General features: G+C 42.9%; 2 protein-coding genes across 2 annotated transcripts in view; one reads left to right on the forward strand and one right to left on the reverse strand.

Annotated features, from left to right (window-relative positions):
- Window positions 1–1,326: 1,326 nt before the first annotated feature.
- poc1a (POC1 centriolar protein A) overlaps window positions 1,327–13,877 on the forward strand; it is a 28,909-nt gene continuing 16,358 nt past the window's right edge. The window contains exons 1-9 of the mRNA XM_079747510.1: window positions 1,327–1,470; window positions 4,639–4,723; window positions 4,874–5,045; window positions 5,498–5,677; window positions 5,929–6,036; window positions 6,237–6,352; window positions 7,515–7,648; window positions 10,592–10,660; window positions 11,006–11,152. Coding sequence (XP_079603636.1) covers window positions 1,456–1,470; window positions 4,639–4,723; window positions 4,874–5,045; window positions 5,498–5,677; window positions 5,929–6,036; window positions 6,237–6,352; window positions 7,515–7,648; window positions 10,592–10,660; window positions 11,006–11,152 — 1,026 coding nt within the window. The 5' untranslated portion in view covers window positions 1,327–1,455. The remainder of the gene's footprint in view (window positions 1,471–4,638; window positions 4,724–4,873; window positions 5,046–5,497; window positions 5,678–5,928; window positions 6,037–6,236; window positions 6,353–7,514; window positions 7,649–10,591; window positions 10,661–11,005; window positions 11,153–13,877) is intronic.
- On the reverse strand, window positions 3,588–4,214 carry b9d2 (B9 domain containing 2). The gene has a single exon (XM_079748423.1). The coding sequence runs from the start codon at window positions 4,141–4,143 to the stop codon at window positions 3,616–3,618; it is 528 nt and encodes a 175-aa protein (XP_079604549.1). The 5' UTR covers window positions 4,144–4,214; the 3' UTR covers window positions 3,588–3,615.

The following is a 13,877-nucleotide window of genomic DNA, read 5'->3' on the forward strand; positions in this document are numbered from 1 at the left end:
CTCAATGTCTTTGAACCATGAGCCATGAGACATTGTACATACTTCAGCCATCAATCTTGAATAAGGTAAAATACTTTGTGCTGTATGGCAAACAGGTAGTAAAGTGTGCATGACGATTTCTTAAAATTACCGGCCAACGCAAGAAAACAACATTAACCTATTAATTGTGTCATGAATGCTTCATCAATTATCAATAAATAAAATATATCAAAACAAAGTGTACCGATATCCTACAATCTTATTTGATGAGCAAATGAGTGCGTTTGATCATGCTTGCACTGCAGACATGTAAAGGGATCTTTGGCATTAAGACAGCCTACACTAGACAATCTGGCGTGTGGATGTACAGACGAGTCTAAAAACATATAGGGATGACACATCGGTGGTCACATGTTCCAAGACGGCTGTAGCATTTGATTGAACGGTTCAGTGGGCTGCAAAAGCAGCCGCAATGATGAAAATGAGGCTTTATGAGAGTTAGATGTGCCGAACATAATTTAACTGGATACAATTGTAGAGATGTCAAATGAGGTTAGTTCATGTCTTCTAGAAAAAACGTGCATTGGTATAGTATGCCATTTATGAACACAATTTAGTGAATGTTTCTTGTGATGCCATGAGTGCATAAGTAATGCCTTTGTGTTCTACTGCCTCCTGTAGACCATTAGGCAAATGACACGTACGCCTAAATATGTTTGTAGGCTATGTGAGGGTAAAGACATTCACACAAACAATCTTTTGTACTTTCCCCCTTCAGTTAGAATTTCCAGAACAGACTTAAATCCTTGATAAATTCCTTTATTCCAGAGTAAACATTGGAAATGAATTCAGTCTTTAGAGGTTCTCTTTTTATTGATTTAATTAAAATTACGTAGGAGAAAATAAAGAATGTCAAATGACGATTTATTTCACATTAAAATGCTATAAAAAAATACGAACGCTTGAACGGACCTGTCATGATAAATAATGCAGCCTAGTTGGCTAAAATGCACAGTCGACTTAACCTTGACAGGTCAGTCATGCTCCTCTATATTAGACGTTGCTGACCCCTGGCGCCGAAATCTGGTTACGACATCGGACAGTAATTGGAATAATGTGAGTTAATAACATTAATATCTAGGAATTAATGGCAACGACATGCTCAAATATGACGTATTTTTCATGCGAAAAATATGTCACGTTGCCAAACAATTTATTTACGTATTCATGATTTCACAACACCACTTTCCCTTTAAAACGGCGAACGGAAGTTAGGCGCCCAAACCCGGCGCGTAAACTGAAACTGAATTTGTTGTCAGCAACAACAGGTAGTTGCTAGTATTCGAGTCGGTCAACTGCCCAACTAGAGGCTAACTGCCCGCCTATCTACCCAATGAAAAAGATATAGCTACTATTACAGTAAGCTTATCGGCTTATTATTTAATGCATTGTGGTCCTTACTGAACATCCAGGAAGATGAGCACTGCGTTGGTAAGATGAACGTTTTGGACGCTAGCGAGGGGGTTAAAGATGGTCCAATGTTAGAATACTATGTACAGGGGTCTGTCTTTACAACCTGACAATACATTTGAAACGCTATTAGGTGAAGGTACACACGCAGTCACATCAGAACATGACAGCATGTGCGGCCGGACGTCGTGAGGGAGTACAAGGTTAGGCTTTGTTTACAAGCCTCTGTGAATATCTCGACATGTCACTTGGAAGAAAATATAAGTTATATATTTGTTTGGATATGCGTTGGAAACGGATGAACTAAGGTTAGTCTAGGCACGCTGATGGGAAATATTATTGCACCATGGAACCACTGATCACTACTGGTAAACAAATGGTAAACACAACAATGACACCTAACGTTAGGGCCTGTTCATGACTTAGCTCTGTTCACTAGTGACATGCAAATAACATATTTACTTAATAACTTGCATTATAGAAGGAATATGGTTGAAATTGTGCGTAGTAGAATATCGATTATTATTAGCTTATATCATAGGGATATAAGCTATACAAGATAAACTGATACAAGTTTATCTTTGGACATTTTCCACATGAAAAAAGCTATTTGTCCAATGAAGAACCAACAATATATTGTATATATTTTTTTCTTTTGTGATATTATCTAGTTATCTTAATGACTTTGCCGTCTACCGACCAAGCTGTACTGTTAGTTTCAGTTATAACAAATGAAAGCAACAGTAACACACAGGGTTACAACTCCATAACCAGCCTGGAGATGTAATGGATCAAAGTAAAGGGGATAAACATTTTGTAAATTATCTGAAATTAAAATGTCTGTAGTGTAAACATGGAAGTAACTAAGGTTCAAGCAGGTCATTACTTGGTTCCTTAGTTTTACTTAGTCGTCTTATAACTTAACTTATTCATTATAAATTCGAAATAGTCTTCAGCCGGTTGTAGGACAGTGTTTCCAAACCTGGGAAACACTGCATGTGACCCCCGTCACATGCATGTTTTTATCACGCAAATAATCATTGCGTCCTGAGTCCTTTATAAGGTCCTCTATACACAGAGACTGATTCTGAGCGAATTGCATTGTGCGTCAGTGCACATTGGCTTATACAAATTTGCTTGGACATGGATATAATGGGTACCTCATAGTCAAGAATAGACTGCTAGACTGAGCTGAATGCTGATTATGTGATGGGCACCAAATAGCATGTAGTGAATTTCAGCAGATTATACTTGTTCTCAACCATAGACAGGCCAGATTTTATTTTGTGTAATTGTCTGTTCTATTTTTTCAGAAATTATGTGAGTCAGCTTGTAAACATATGGTGGGCTGTATATGTCACAAATTGTCTTTTACAACCAAATGGAAAATAATAGTGATTCAGCATGTGATGTTGACCGATTGTAGTGGTTAAATTACACAGAACCCCCAATTGTGATAGCTCTGAGAGTAGGCCAGGGCAGTTCATGGCCTAATGTTGTTAGTTTTTTCACTCAAGAGATTTCACTGAATCTCTTGAGTTAAGTGGATGTTGTTTATATCAAAAGTTATATATTTTGAATTAATGCATTGGTAGCATTTCTAGCGAGTTTGGCCACTCAAGCAGTAAATATATTTTACGATATGATAGGGTTAGTTTTCTTGCATCCTCTGTAGGCAGGGGCGTAGGAATGAGTTTAACATTGGGGGGGACACATATCGGAAACCTGACAGATCCGGTATAATTTTTAGGTGGGAGAAATGCGCCTGTCTCCGATATTGGAGGGGACACGTCCCCTCCGTCCCCCCCGGTTCCTACGCCCTTGTCTGTAGGTATCAGCTTTTCTGAAATAATTGTTGTATCGTCTCTAAGTAATTATTCCATACACTCAAAGTACTTCCCTTGCTAGTTTAATGTACACATCTTTAACTTTAAGTCCCCACAAACATCTTCACTTTGTGCATTACAAAATTCCAAAAAATAAAGTCGTCTTGAGAGTGTTTGCTTTTATTCAGGTGAAGCTCAAGCACATCACACATAAAAACAAATCCGTGATACAAAATACGTATAGAACTATAGTGTAATATCTAACAATGTTCATTGCCGTCTCCAATCCCATCAGTCTTCCCCTTCGTGTTCAGCTCAACACGACTGTCCTGTCCCACTGTTAACACTCGACGCCATGCTTGTCAAAGTGCCTCATGATAATACCGAGCTCCAGCTCCACGGTGCCCATCGCCTCGGTCTGAAGCCTGTATCTGTCCGCTCCGCTGTAAATCAGATCCGGGGAGCGCAACTGTGGACCGCCGCCGACGAACATCTGCGCTAACTGTTCTTGCCAAGAGCCCAGGGGTCTCCAGGTCGCACAGCGTACGGTGTGTTGTCCGGGGCTGGAAGGGACGTGGCAGTACCCGTAGCCATACAACTGGCAGCGTCCGAACGAGTCCTGGTGCCACACCTGCAGGTGAAGCTTTGGCCAGCCTTGCAGTCCTTTAGTGGTGTAGTGAAGATCAATCGGATGGCTCCAGTAGGCCATATCACCCGTCTGCGGGAGATCCACCTGAGTTTGACCCTCCTTCAGGCCAGAGAGAAGCCGCCATGCCCCTCCCGTGTGAATGCCCCACTTGCAAAACAAACTGCTCTGGGGAAAGCCGCTCGCACCGACGATTTGACCGATGATATGCAGCTCTGCCATGCGTCCGATAGCTCCGCTCAAACGTAATCATAAGTCACTAAGACGTATCTTTCCGTTGACCGAGTAATGCGCGCTGGTCTTCCCGTCGTATTTCCTTGGTAACCGAGCCGGTTGCTAACGCCACGTAACGGTTCATTGAAGCGTAATAGCTCATTGGTTCCTGAATGGTCGCCGTGTATGACGCGGCACGTTACGTGATTTAAACAACGATTTAACGCCGCTCCACATAATTTAGAATACAATCACATGATGCTACAGCATTCACACTAATAATTCATACCATGAAAATGGGATTTGCCTCATAAAAGTTCTGATTAGACTTTTTGTAAATATTGTACAAAGTCAAACATTGACACTTGCTTGAACTTGCTGTTTTATTTTCACAGATTTATCTTATCTTCTTTATCCTTCTAGAAATCATGCAATTCAAATCTGATCAGTTCTCATAATTGGCATCTCTCTGATATTTTTTTTATCTTTGTGTGTCTTTTACAGTCGGACCCCAGCCTTGAAAGGAATTTCAAAGGCCACAAGGACAGTGTGACATGTGTGGACATCAACTGTAACATGAAACAAATTGGTACATATACGTGGATTTTTTGACTTGACCTTCTCTTTTCTGTATCTGGCCCTTGAAATTATTTGGAATGCTTTCTCTCACATTTATGTGGCCTTTTTTTCTAATATGAAATATGGATATAGTACTTAATCTTCTCTGGACTCCTTTCAGCCACGGGCTCCAAGGACTCGTGTGTGATGATCTGGAACATGAAGCCTCAGATGAGGTCGTATCGCCTGGCAGGGCACAAAGACGCCGTCAACTGCGTCCACTTCTCTCCCTCGGGTCACCTGGTGGCCTCGGCTTCCAGAGACAAGACTGTACGGCTCTGGGTTCCCAGTCTGTAAGTATTCAGCTAAAGCAGCTTCACCTTGCTGCCTCTTAACTGCAAAAAACACAACGGCCGCACAGGCACACTTTCCTGATAAATCGTTCTTTTTGGCTATTATCTAGCATTCATCCACAATTCGTTTTTTTTTTCTGAACATGTACGGTAACTAGGTGGGTCCTGGACGATTGCATTATTGCAGCCCTTTTCCTGCTTAAAGCTTACATATCTTGAAAACTTGCTTAATGATCGTTTCGGAGAAATTTTTAGTCGATGCTTACGGAGAGTCCTGCTTGTCTGAAAAGCTCAGTGTACATAGCCGACTTCCCATAACAACATTTTTCCGTTCTGTTTAATCAGCACAGTGTACAACAACGCATAGATCAAAGGGGTTTCCGGTGCATAGAAGTATAGAACGTGGTGATTACAGATGGGGGATTATAGTATGTTTTGCGTGTTTTGTGTAGGAAAGCTGAATCCACGTCGTTCCGCGCTCACATCGGCACCGTGCGAAGCGTCAACTTCTCGGCCGACGGACAGTCGCTGGTCACGGCGTCCGACGACAAGACCATCAAAGTGTGGACGGTGCACAGGCAGAAGTTCCTCTTCTCCCTCAGTCAGCACATCAACTGGGTCCGCTGTGCCAAGTATGAGCAAAGTCTAACACACGCATGCACCCTAACTCCCAGCAGACATGTTTCTCTCACCTCAGTCTGGGAAACTTTCTTAATCACGTATTCGCTAACAATGAATTCTCAAGCCTTGTATTTCTTAGAAACCAAACCTTTTATTCCTCAAACAGTCATTTCCTTTACTCACTGCTCTCAGATAAGATGGGGCTGCAAGGGTCTAATTTAAGGAGAGAAAAAGGCTTCTTCTTGACATATTCCTTTGACAGGTTTTCTCCAGACGGCCGCTTGATTGTGTCGTCAAGCGACGATAAAACCGTGAAGCTGTGGGACAGGAACAGCAGGGAGTGTGTCCACTCTTTCTACGAGCATGCAGGGTGAGCCTCTAGAAAGAAGAACATTCAGAATGTTTCCAGGGTCACATGTACACTTATTTGACTCTTAGTTTTAACCCATTAACTAAGTAAATTATTTGATGCCGTCATAATGAAACAATATAAATTTTTTTCATGGACAGGTTGACTTATCAATGAAAACTCTTTAATCTTGCCATACTTCTACTAATTCTGCATTCTAGCTATGCAAACCACGTGGAGTTCCACCCCAGTGGGACGTGTATCGCAACCGCCAGCACGGACAATTCGGTCAAGGTGTGGGACATACGCACCCACAAGATGCTGCAGCACTATCCAGGTAAGCACCAGCTTAGAAAGGCTTAGTCTAAGCCTACGTGCTCAAATGAGACGTCTCAGGATTATGTATGTATGTATGTATGTATGTATGTATGTATGTATGTATGTGTACACATTAAAGCAGCAGTCAGACATCACAGGAGTTGCCGTTTATCATATAAACTTTATATAATTTTTTTAACTGTAAGATTGACTCGAACCCAGGCACGTTTTTGTCTAGTCTCACAATGGAAACTTATCTTTTCATCATGCTGCCTTTCTGTCTACTTGGAAGATCATTGTTATTCTCTTTCCTGAAGAGATTGAATATGTTACATCTTATAATGGATACAGCTGTCAAGCGATGGAACAACATGAGACATTGAGACAATGTCTATGTATTTTTCTCAACTTCATTTGTCCTTCTATTTTGATATTTTTCTATTCTGTATCAATTTTCTTGCTATCATCGGTTAGTCTTATTAGTCATTCTCTCCATTGTGTTATTAACTAATCAACTGCAATTTTTGGGAGTCCAGGATTCCAACATAGAATAGTTGTGACAAATACAAGGGTTAAAAAGTAAAAGTGAACCTTTTAAAGGTATAGACCACTCTTGGTCGCATGTCAACAGCGTCATATGCCCTTTACCCTCTAACTTCCGGGGTAACAAACAGTAATGCAGTAGAGACCTAATTTATTGATATGTCCATATCGATCAAGCTCACTACGATGTGCTTCTTGGACAGGTGGCTCATGTCAGTCATCAAACTGTGTTACCCACACATTTTCATCATTTAAACACCGTCATTTAAACACCACCAGAGGGCGCTAAATATCTATTAACTTCAATTGTTGCTTGCTAGTCATCGCACTGCTGCTTTTCTATCCACCACAAATAAATGTGTATAACAAAAATACCCTAAACAAACGAGGAATAATGGTCTGCCCATATAATATTTATGATTCATTGAAAAAGTGAAACGTGTTAAACTCTCCAGGCATAACAATCAGCAACTTAACCGTTTGTATAACTGTTGTTGGGTCATCAATACCAGAGGAAAACATTAAGTGTGTGTGTGTGTGTGTGTGTGTGTGTGTGTGTGTGTGTGTGTGTGTGTGTGTGTGTGTGTGTGTGTGTGTGTGTGTGTGTGTGTGTGTGTGTGTGTGTGTGTGTGTGTCAGTTCACAGTGGTGCCGTGAACAGCCTGTCTTTCCATCCATCTGGAAACTTCTTGATCACGGCTGCCAATGATTCCACTTTGAAGATAATGGACCTTTTAGAGGGAAAACTCCTCTACACCCTCCATGGACATCAGGTACACACGCACAGGTTTAATGTTTTGTCACAGAAAGTACTTTTGCATAAGATATCTGCCCAAGGCCGGTTGTTTTTATTGTCGTGTGTGTGTGTGTGTGTGTGTGTGTGTGTGTGTGTGTGTGTGTGTCTGATGCCTTTTTATGTGATGTATTTATGTACTTGCCAGGCTAGAAAGCAGGCGGCCCACTCAGTGACTCATTGCAGTTTTGTTGGAAGGAAACTGAACTCGTTTTTTTCCCTCTGTTCCTCTCTGTCCTCTTCTACTTCAACCCGTTCTGCCTTCCTCATCATCATCACCATCATCCTCCAATTCCTCACCCACATCCACTTCCTCCATCCTTTTTGTGTGTGTGTGTGTGTGTTTGTGTGTGTGTGTGTGTGTGTGTGTGTGTGTGTGTGTGTGTGTGTGCGTCAGATAAATTGACAATGCAGACCCATTAACCTGTTAGGGGATGAAAATTACACACGTGACATTGTCATTCAATACCTGTGTGGTTGTCAATTTGAGTAGACACTATTAAGGGAGTTTCAAATGTTTTTGTCTTGCTATATACTCTGCAAGCTTATAATATAAACAGAATGTCACGACATTGTAGCAGGAAGCTCCTTTAGAAAATGAATTCTGATCACAAGTGCTATTCGTGCAGTTGTTTGTCAGATTGTTTAATTGAACTCCTATTGATTTAACTGACTGTTGTGGCCAAGGACCTTAATTCTTGTCTCTACTAGCCGCATGCAAGAACACACACACATACACTTTTCTGCAGTAAATGTCTGATCATCTTTCTCTTTATTTCCCATGCTGTATCCTGGTCTCCCTTGCTCATTCTAAAGACAATAAAAAGTGTGTGTGTGTGTGTGTGTGTGTGTGTGTGTGTGTGTGTGTGTGTGTCTGTGTGTGTGTGTGTGTGTGTGTGTGTGTGTGTGTGTGTGACATTTCTCTCTTTCCTTCTGCGTTCTGGTCCAGTTGTGTTTCTGCCAGTCTGTTGGGGCCAGGAACACTTAGGGTGTTAATTGCTGCTACAGCCACATAGCCAGAGATGGGAGGGACCCCCGTCTGTTCACATTTCGTGTGTGTGTACACGGGGAGGCTTGCCTTTTGAAGGGACCAACATGTTGTTCCTGAAGCCGCAGGGAGACCCTGTGTGAAGATGCTTCAATTTGCTTTAGTTCAATTTATTTCCCAGCCTCCTGAAATCCACCTGATTTACGAGGTTAAGGACAACAAAACGCGATCGAAAGGCAACTTAATGTGTTCTATCTTCTAACTGAGACCCCCAAATGAGTAACTTAACCTGCAATAGGCAAGTTTTCCCATCAGCAACGTCCTGTGGCTCGAAATGTAGCTATAGTTCAAGCTATTTCATTGGGTCAGATTGTAGGTAAGACTTTTTATTAGACTAAACAGCTGCAGTGGAAAAGTGTATAATGCTACATTATAGCTTCGCCCACATGCCACACTATAGCAACAACATACACCACAATGCCAAACTATAGCTATGCCACATGACTCACTATAGCAACATCAGGCACAATGCTACATTATAGCTACGGCACATACCCCACTATAGCAACACCAGTCTACCAAATGCTATACTATCGTGATGCCACATGCCACGCTATAGCATCCCCAGACACAATGCTACACCACAGGCCACGCTACAGCAACCCCAGACATCACAATGCCAAACTATAGCTAAGCCAAATGCCACTCTAGGAACACCAGACACAATGCTACACTATAGCTACGACAACATTCTACACTAAAGATACGCTACCAACCACGCTACACCATAGCTACTCAACCATGCTGTGAAAGTCAGAGTGGAATGTGGTCTAAAGTAGGTTTGAATGCGCCTCTGCAGTTTGAGTTAACAGAACAACATCAACAACAAAAGCGCCAGCGTTTCTCGTTGCAAACGTGAAAAAAAGGATCCATCTAATTTATTTTCATGCTAGACCATGTGGGGTCTGTCTGGTGTCTGCAGCTCCTCTAGTCAACACATGACACGTGCCAGTGGGGTTCACGGCTCTTTCACACTGTGTGTGTGTGTGTGTGTGAGTGTCTGTGCGTTCATGCGTGTGCGGTTAGTGTACATGCTTGTGTTTAGTGTGTGTGTGGCCATGTCCTATGCCAGGCTGGCAGCGGGTATTAGTCAGAGCAAAGACAGAACATGCTGTTTGTCAGGCCGTCGCGTTGCCATAGTGACACCGTCTGCTTGTCCCAGGTGCTTCTGGGAAACCATTCCTCACCCAAACCAGGCTGTCTGGTCTCCCACCAAGGCTCCCCGCTTACCTCCTCAGCCCCTCTTCTTTCTCCCTGTTTTGATGCATCTGTGCACGTTCCTTTTTATCTGACGCTTTTGTGTTTTGGTCATCTGTAAACACAGGCTCAGGATGGCATTGTTGACTTTCTTTTCTGAGGACAGGAAAAATAATACAAAAGATAAGGGAGTGATTTGAGATTTAATTGGATTTTAGATTATGCTTGTCTGGTAACCAAAGGGAGGAGAATGGTTTTAAGGGCAGTCTTGAGTCTGATTTTCTGAGAATAGATGCACAACATGAAGTGATATTGCATCATAGCAGTCCCAGTCATTCTCGGAAAATTCAGGTGCCTTAGCACCTGAATTTTCTACTTTTCTACAAATTTTTTGTGTTAAGAAAGGCACTACTTCACATATTGTTATTATTTTTGCTATTCTCTCATCACTCATCTGCTTGATCAGAACCTGTGAAGTCATTTATTTCCCAAAAATGTATCAAAATTAATTTAAAAAGCCTGCAATATTTTTATTCTTCTGAGTAAATGTTAAATAGATTAATGTTTATGAAATTGGATCTGTTTGTCTTGCTGTCTCTCTCTGCTCTGTCTCTGTTGTTCTTTCTATCTGTATTTATCTTTTGCTTGCTCTCTCTCTCTCTATCCATGTCTATTCAGGGCCCTGCCTCTTGTGTGGCGTTTTCCCGGACCGGAGAGTACTTTGCCTCTGGCGGTAACGACGACCAGGTAACGTCCGCTTCACGTGTTCACCCCGACAGAATGCATACTGAGAGGCTACGGAGTCTGAAGACGATATGGTGCACCCCTAGCTGCTATGGCCTGTCACTGCTAGGCACACATAAGATTGGGTCCGATTCTTCTGTCTTTTGGGTTGCATTTTACAGTTTATGAAGGGATAGTGTCTACATGTCCTTGATCACTTGATAGATCCACACCAGTGGATTTCATAAAAAATATGTTTGTTAAAATCGATGTTGGTGGGGAACATTATGTATGTATATTTTGAAAAAGAAAAAAGCTTTAAGCGGGCAGGCCTGCACTAATATATTACATTTTTCCCCATTCCAATAGGTGATGGTCTGGAAGAGTAACTTTGACTGTACCACGTGTGAGGACGTCAGGTTCCACCCCAATACCGCACCCGGCCAGCAGGGTATCTCGGCCAACTCCACGGCCCATGACCCCTACCCCTCACGGGCCCCGGGGCCCCGCAATCAGGTACCTGCAGGCAGCGGGCCAAGGGCTCACCCTTTAAACTGTCTGTTCCTCATGCACTATGCACGTCACCTTCTGAGGAATCACTCCACTGTACAGCATAATTCAGCTTCCTCTCTGTGTTAATTTCCTTTCGCGGTATGTCATTGAATACAATTTACATTGTTTTAGAAAAGGTGACCATACGTCAAGCTAGGGCATAAAACGTCTGTTTGAGATTAAGGTGTATAACTGTTTAAAACGCCATGAGCTATATGAGTAGGTCTACATCAGAAAAGTGGTAGGTACATACCACTTGTCGAAAACATTGTATTCTACTTGCTTCGTTTTAACGGTTGACCTTTTCAAAACTATTGATGACTGGCCTTGGTTTTGCTCGACGCATAAAATGAGCTTGCATACAAGCACCAATCACTCCTTTTATCTTTATGCTAATTCCGTTTGACTGACATACGTGTCGCTGCTTTGCTCAGGATCGCTGAGTCCACAAATCAGCTGAAATGACAGCAACTTTCTACCGTTGCCTAGCAACTGACAATACTCCCAAGCAGATTGACCCCATTTAAGTCCTCTAATGGTTCTGGTCAGGTTGACAAGTCAGGCGTAATTATCTGAATTGGTTCTGTATCTATAACGGTGACAAAAAAGCTGGGTTATTTTGTCTTTCTTAGTGGCTGCTCAAGTCCCTCCAGAGGGATTGGACTAGTGCCGTAGTGCAAGCTGCTTATGGCGGTTAAACCCCTGCACACACACACACACACACACACACACACACACACACACACACACACACACACACACACACACACACACACACACACACACACACACACACACACACACACACACACACACACACACACACACACACACCAGAGAGTCTGCTGGTACATTAAGTATATTCCCTCTGTGAACATGTGTTCTTTGAAGTGTGTAACGAGACTGAAAGGTGCACTCATATCCCCCGCACACACAGGGGGGCTCATCAGGAAGATGTCCAGTCACTCCCACGCCTCTCCCTCGGAGGAGGTCGGAAGAGTGTATTTATTTATTTTTTAACCCTACTTCACTATGTCTAAAACATAAGGAGAGATCTTCAGACTTCACCTAATGGTTATCCGATCTTTTCCCCAGGATTTTCCGCAGTTGGTGTGCATATTGTTTTTGGATAAGGCTAACGAAAGACAGAAAATGAATGTGTTTTCCATCCATTTTCCATCTTGAAACTATACGGTTCTGTTAGAACTATTAAGTCATTTAGCAGATGCTTCAGTTCAAAGGGGCATACCGTGAACAACGATGATTCTAATTACAGAGCCGGCAAAGGTGTTGGGGACCTTGCTCAAGAACGGCTACAGGTAGGCTACGGACATGAGGGATCAAACCCAGTAAAACACCCGAAGCATTACACCACCCCCCTCCCTTATTTGTTATCTGTGAGAAAGGAACTGGAAGTGGCGGCCGGTCAGCCACAGGGCTTTGGTGACAAGAGATTGACGTTGTTTTTCAAAGAAAGAGTGAGTTTCACCTCACCCTGCCCCTGAGCAACCACCGTTGTTGGATCAAGTGATTGATTGGCCGTGCCTGCGATATCGCCTGACACTCCAACTCCCTTGAAGTCCAACTTGTGATAAGGTGTTTTTTTGTATTACTATTCTTTTTTACTATGACGTGCTTGTTTTATTGACCTGCATCCCCTTGCTGGCCTCTTGATGAACAGGCCCGTGCTGGAGGCCGTAGAACACGGGTAGAGGAAGGAACCCAACAAAGGAACTGTTGGACCGAGGGAGAGGGGAGTACCTGATCAAGTGATGATGAAGAGGAGGGAGGGAGGGATAGGGGAGACTATTCTATTAGCGGCGTTTAAATATTTAAAGGCATTGTCAAGTTGACACACACACACACACACACACACACACACACACACACACACACACACACACACACACACACACACACACACACACACACACACACACACACACACACACACACACACACACACACACGCTGCAGAACTAAAGGACATGGGTTGGATTTCAGTCCTTTCGACTGATGCAGTGTTACTTACATCAACAAGGGCACTTCCAAGGTCTTCACCCTCTCTATAACACACACGCACGCTAACACGTGCACGTTAACACACATGCACACTAACACACGTGCACACTAACGCACACATGCGCGCGCTCACACCATCTCAAGGTGCTCATGTCCTGAAGGGAGGTTTAGTTGGGTAGTATCTGGTGTGTGACCTCACCCAACCCGAGTCTCGGGTTGTTGTGATCAATGAGCCTCAGATACACAACGCTGCTGCTGCTGGCTCTCTGGCTGTTGTTTATGGAGCTGGCAACGGCACCAGCGCAGGGCAGACCTCAAATACTTGGATGAGCACAGCAAAAGCAAGAGACCTCATGAAGTTTAGGTTATAGAGACAAAGAAAAACAAGTGTCAATGGGTACCTTTGTCATCCCCCAGTAAAGGAATACAGTTGTAGATGCTGTAGGTAAGATTCAAGAGCGATTTTTTTTTGTTGAGGTTATTTTGTTAGCAATGGCCATGCAAGCCATCAGCTATTAATGGGTGAAATGCTCTGTGAGACTGAGTCTGTTCTGGTTGACTGCACACCTGCCTCTGTATGACACCATTTAGGTTTTATACCACTCCTTTCTGTCCAATCAAGACATCTCTTCTCTGATTGGTAAGGGGAATAAGTGTTGGTTCTCAA

The sequence above is a fragment of the Pollachius pollachius genome (assembly GCF_949987615.1).
Source record: "Pollachius pollachius genome assembly, chromosome: 12".
Lineage (NCBI taxonomy): Eukaryota > Metazoa > Chordata > Actinopteri > Gadiformes > Gadidae > Pollachius > Pollachius pollachius.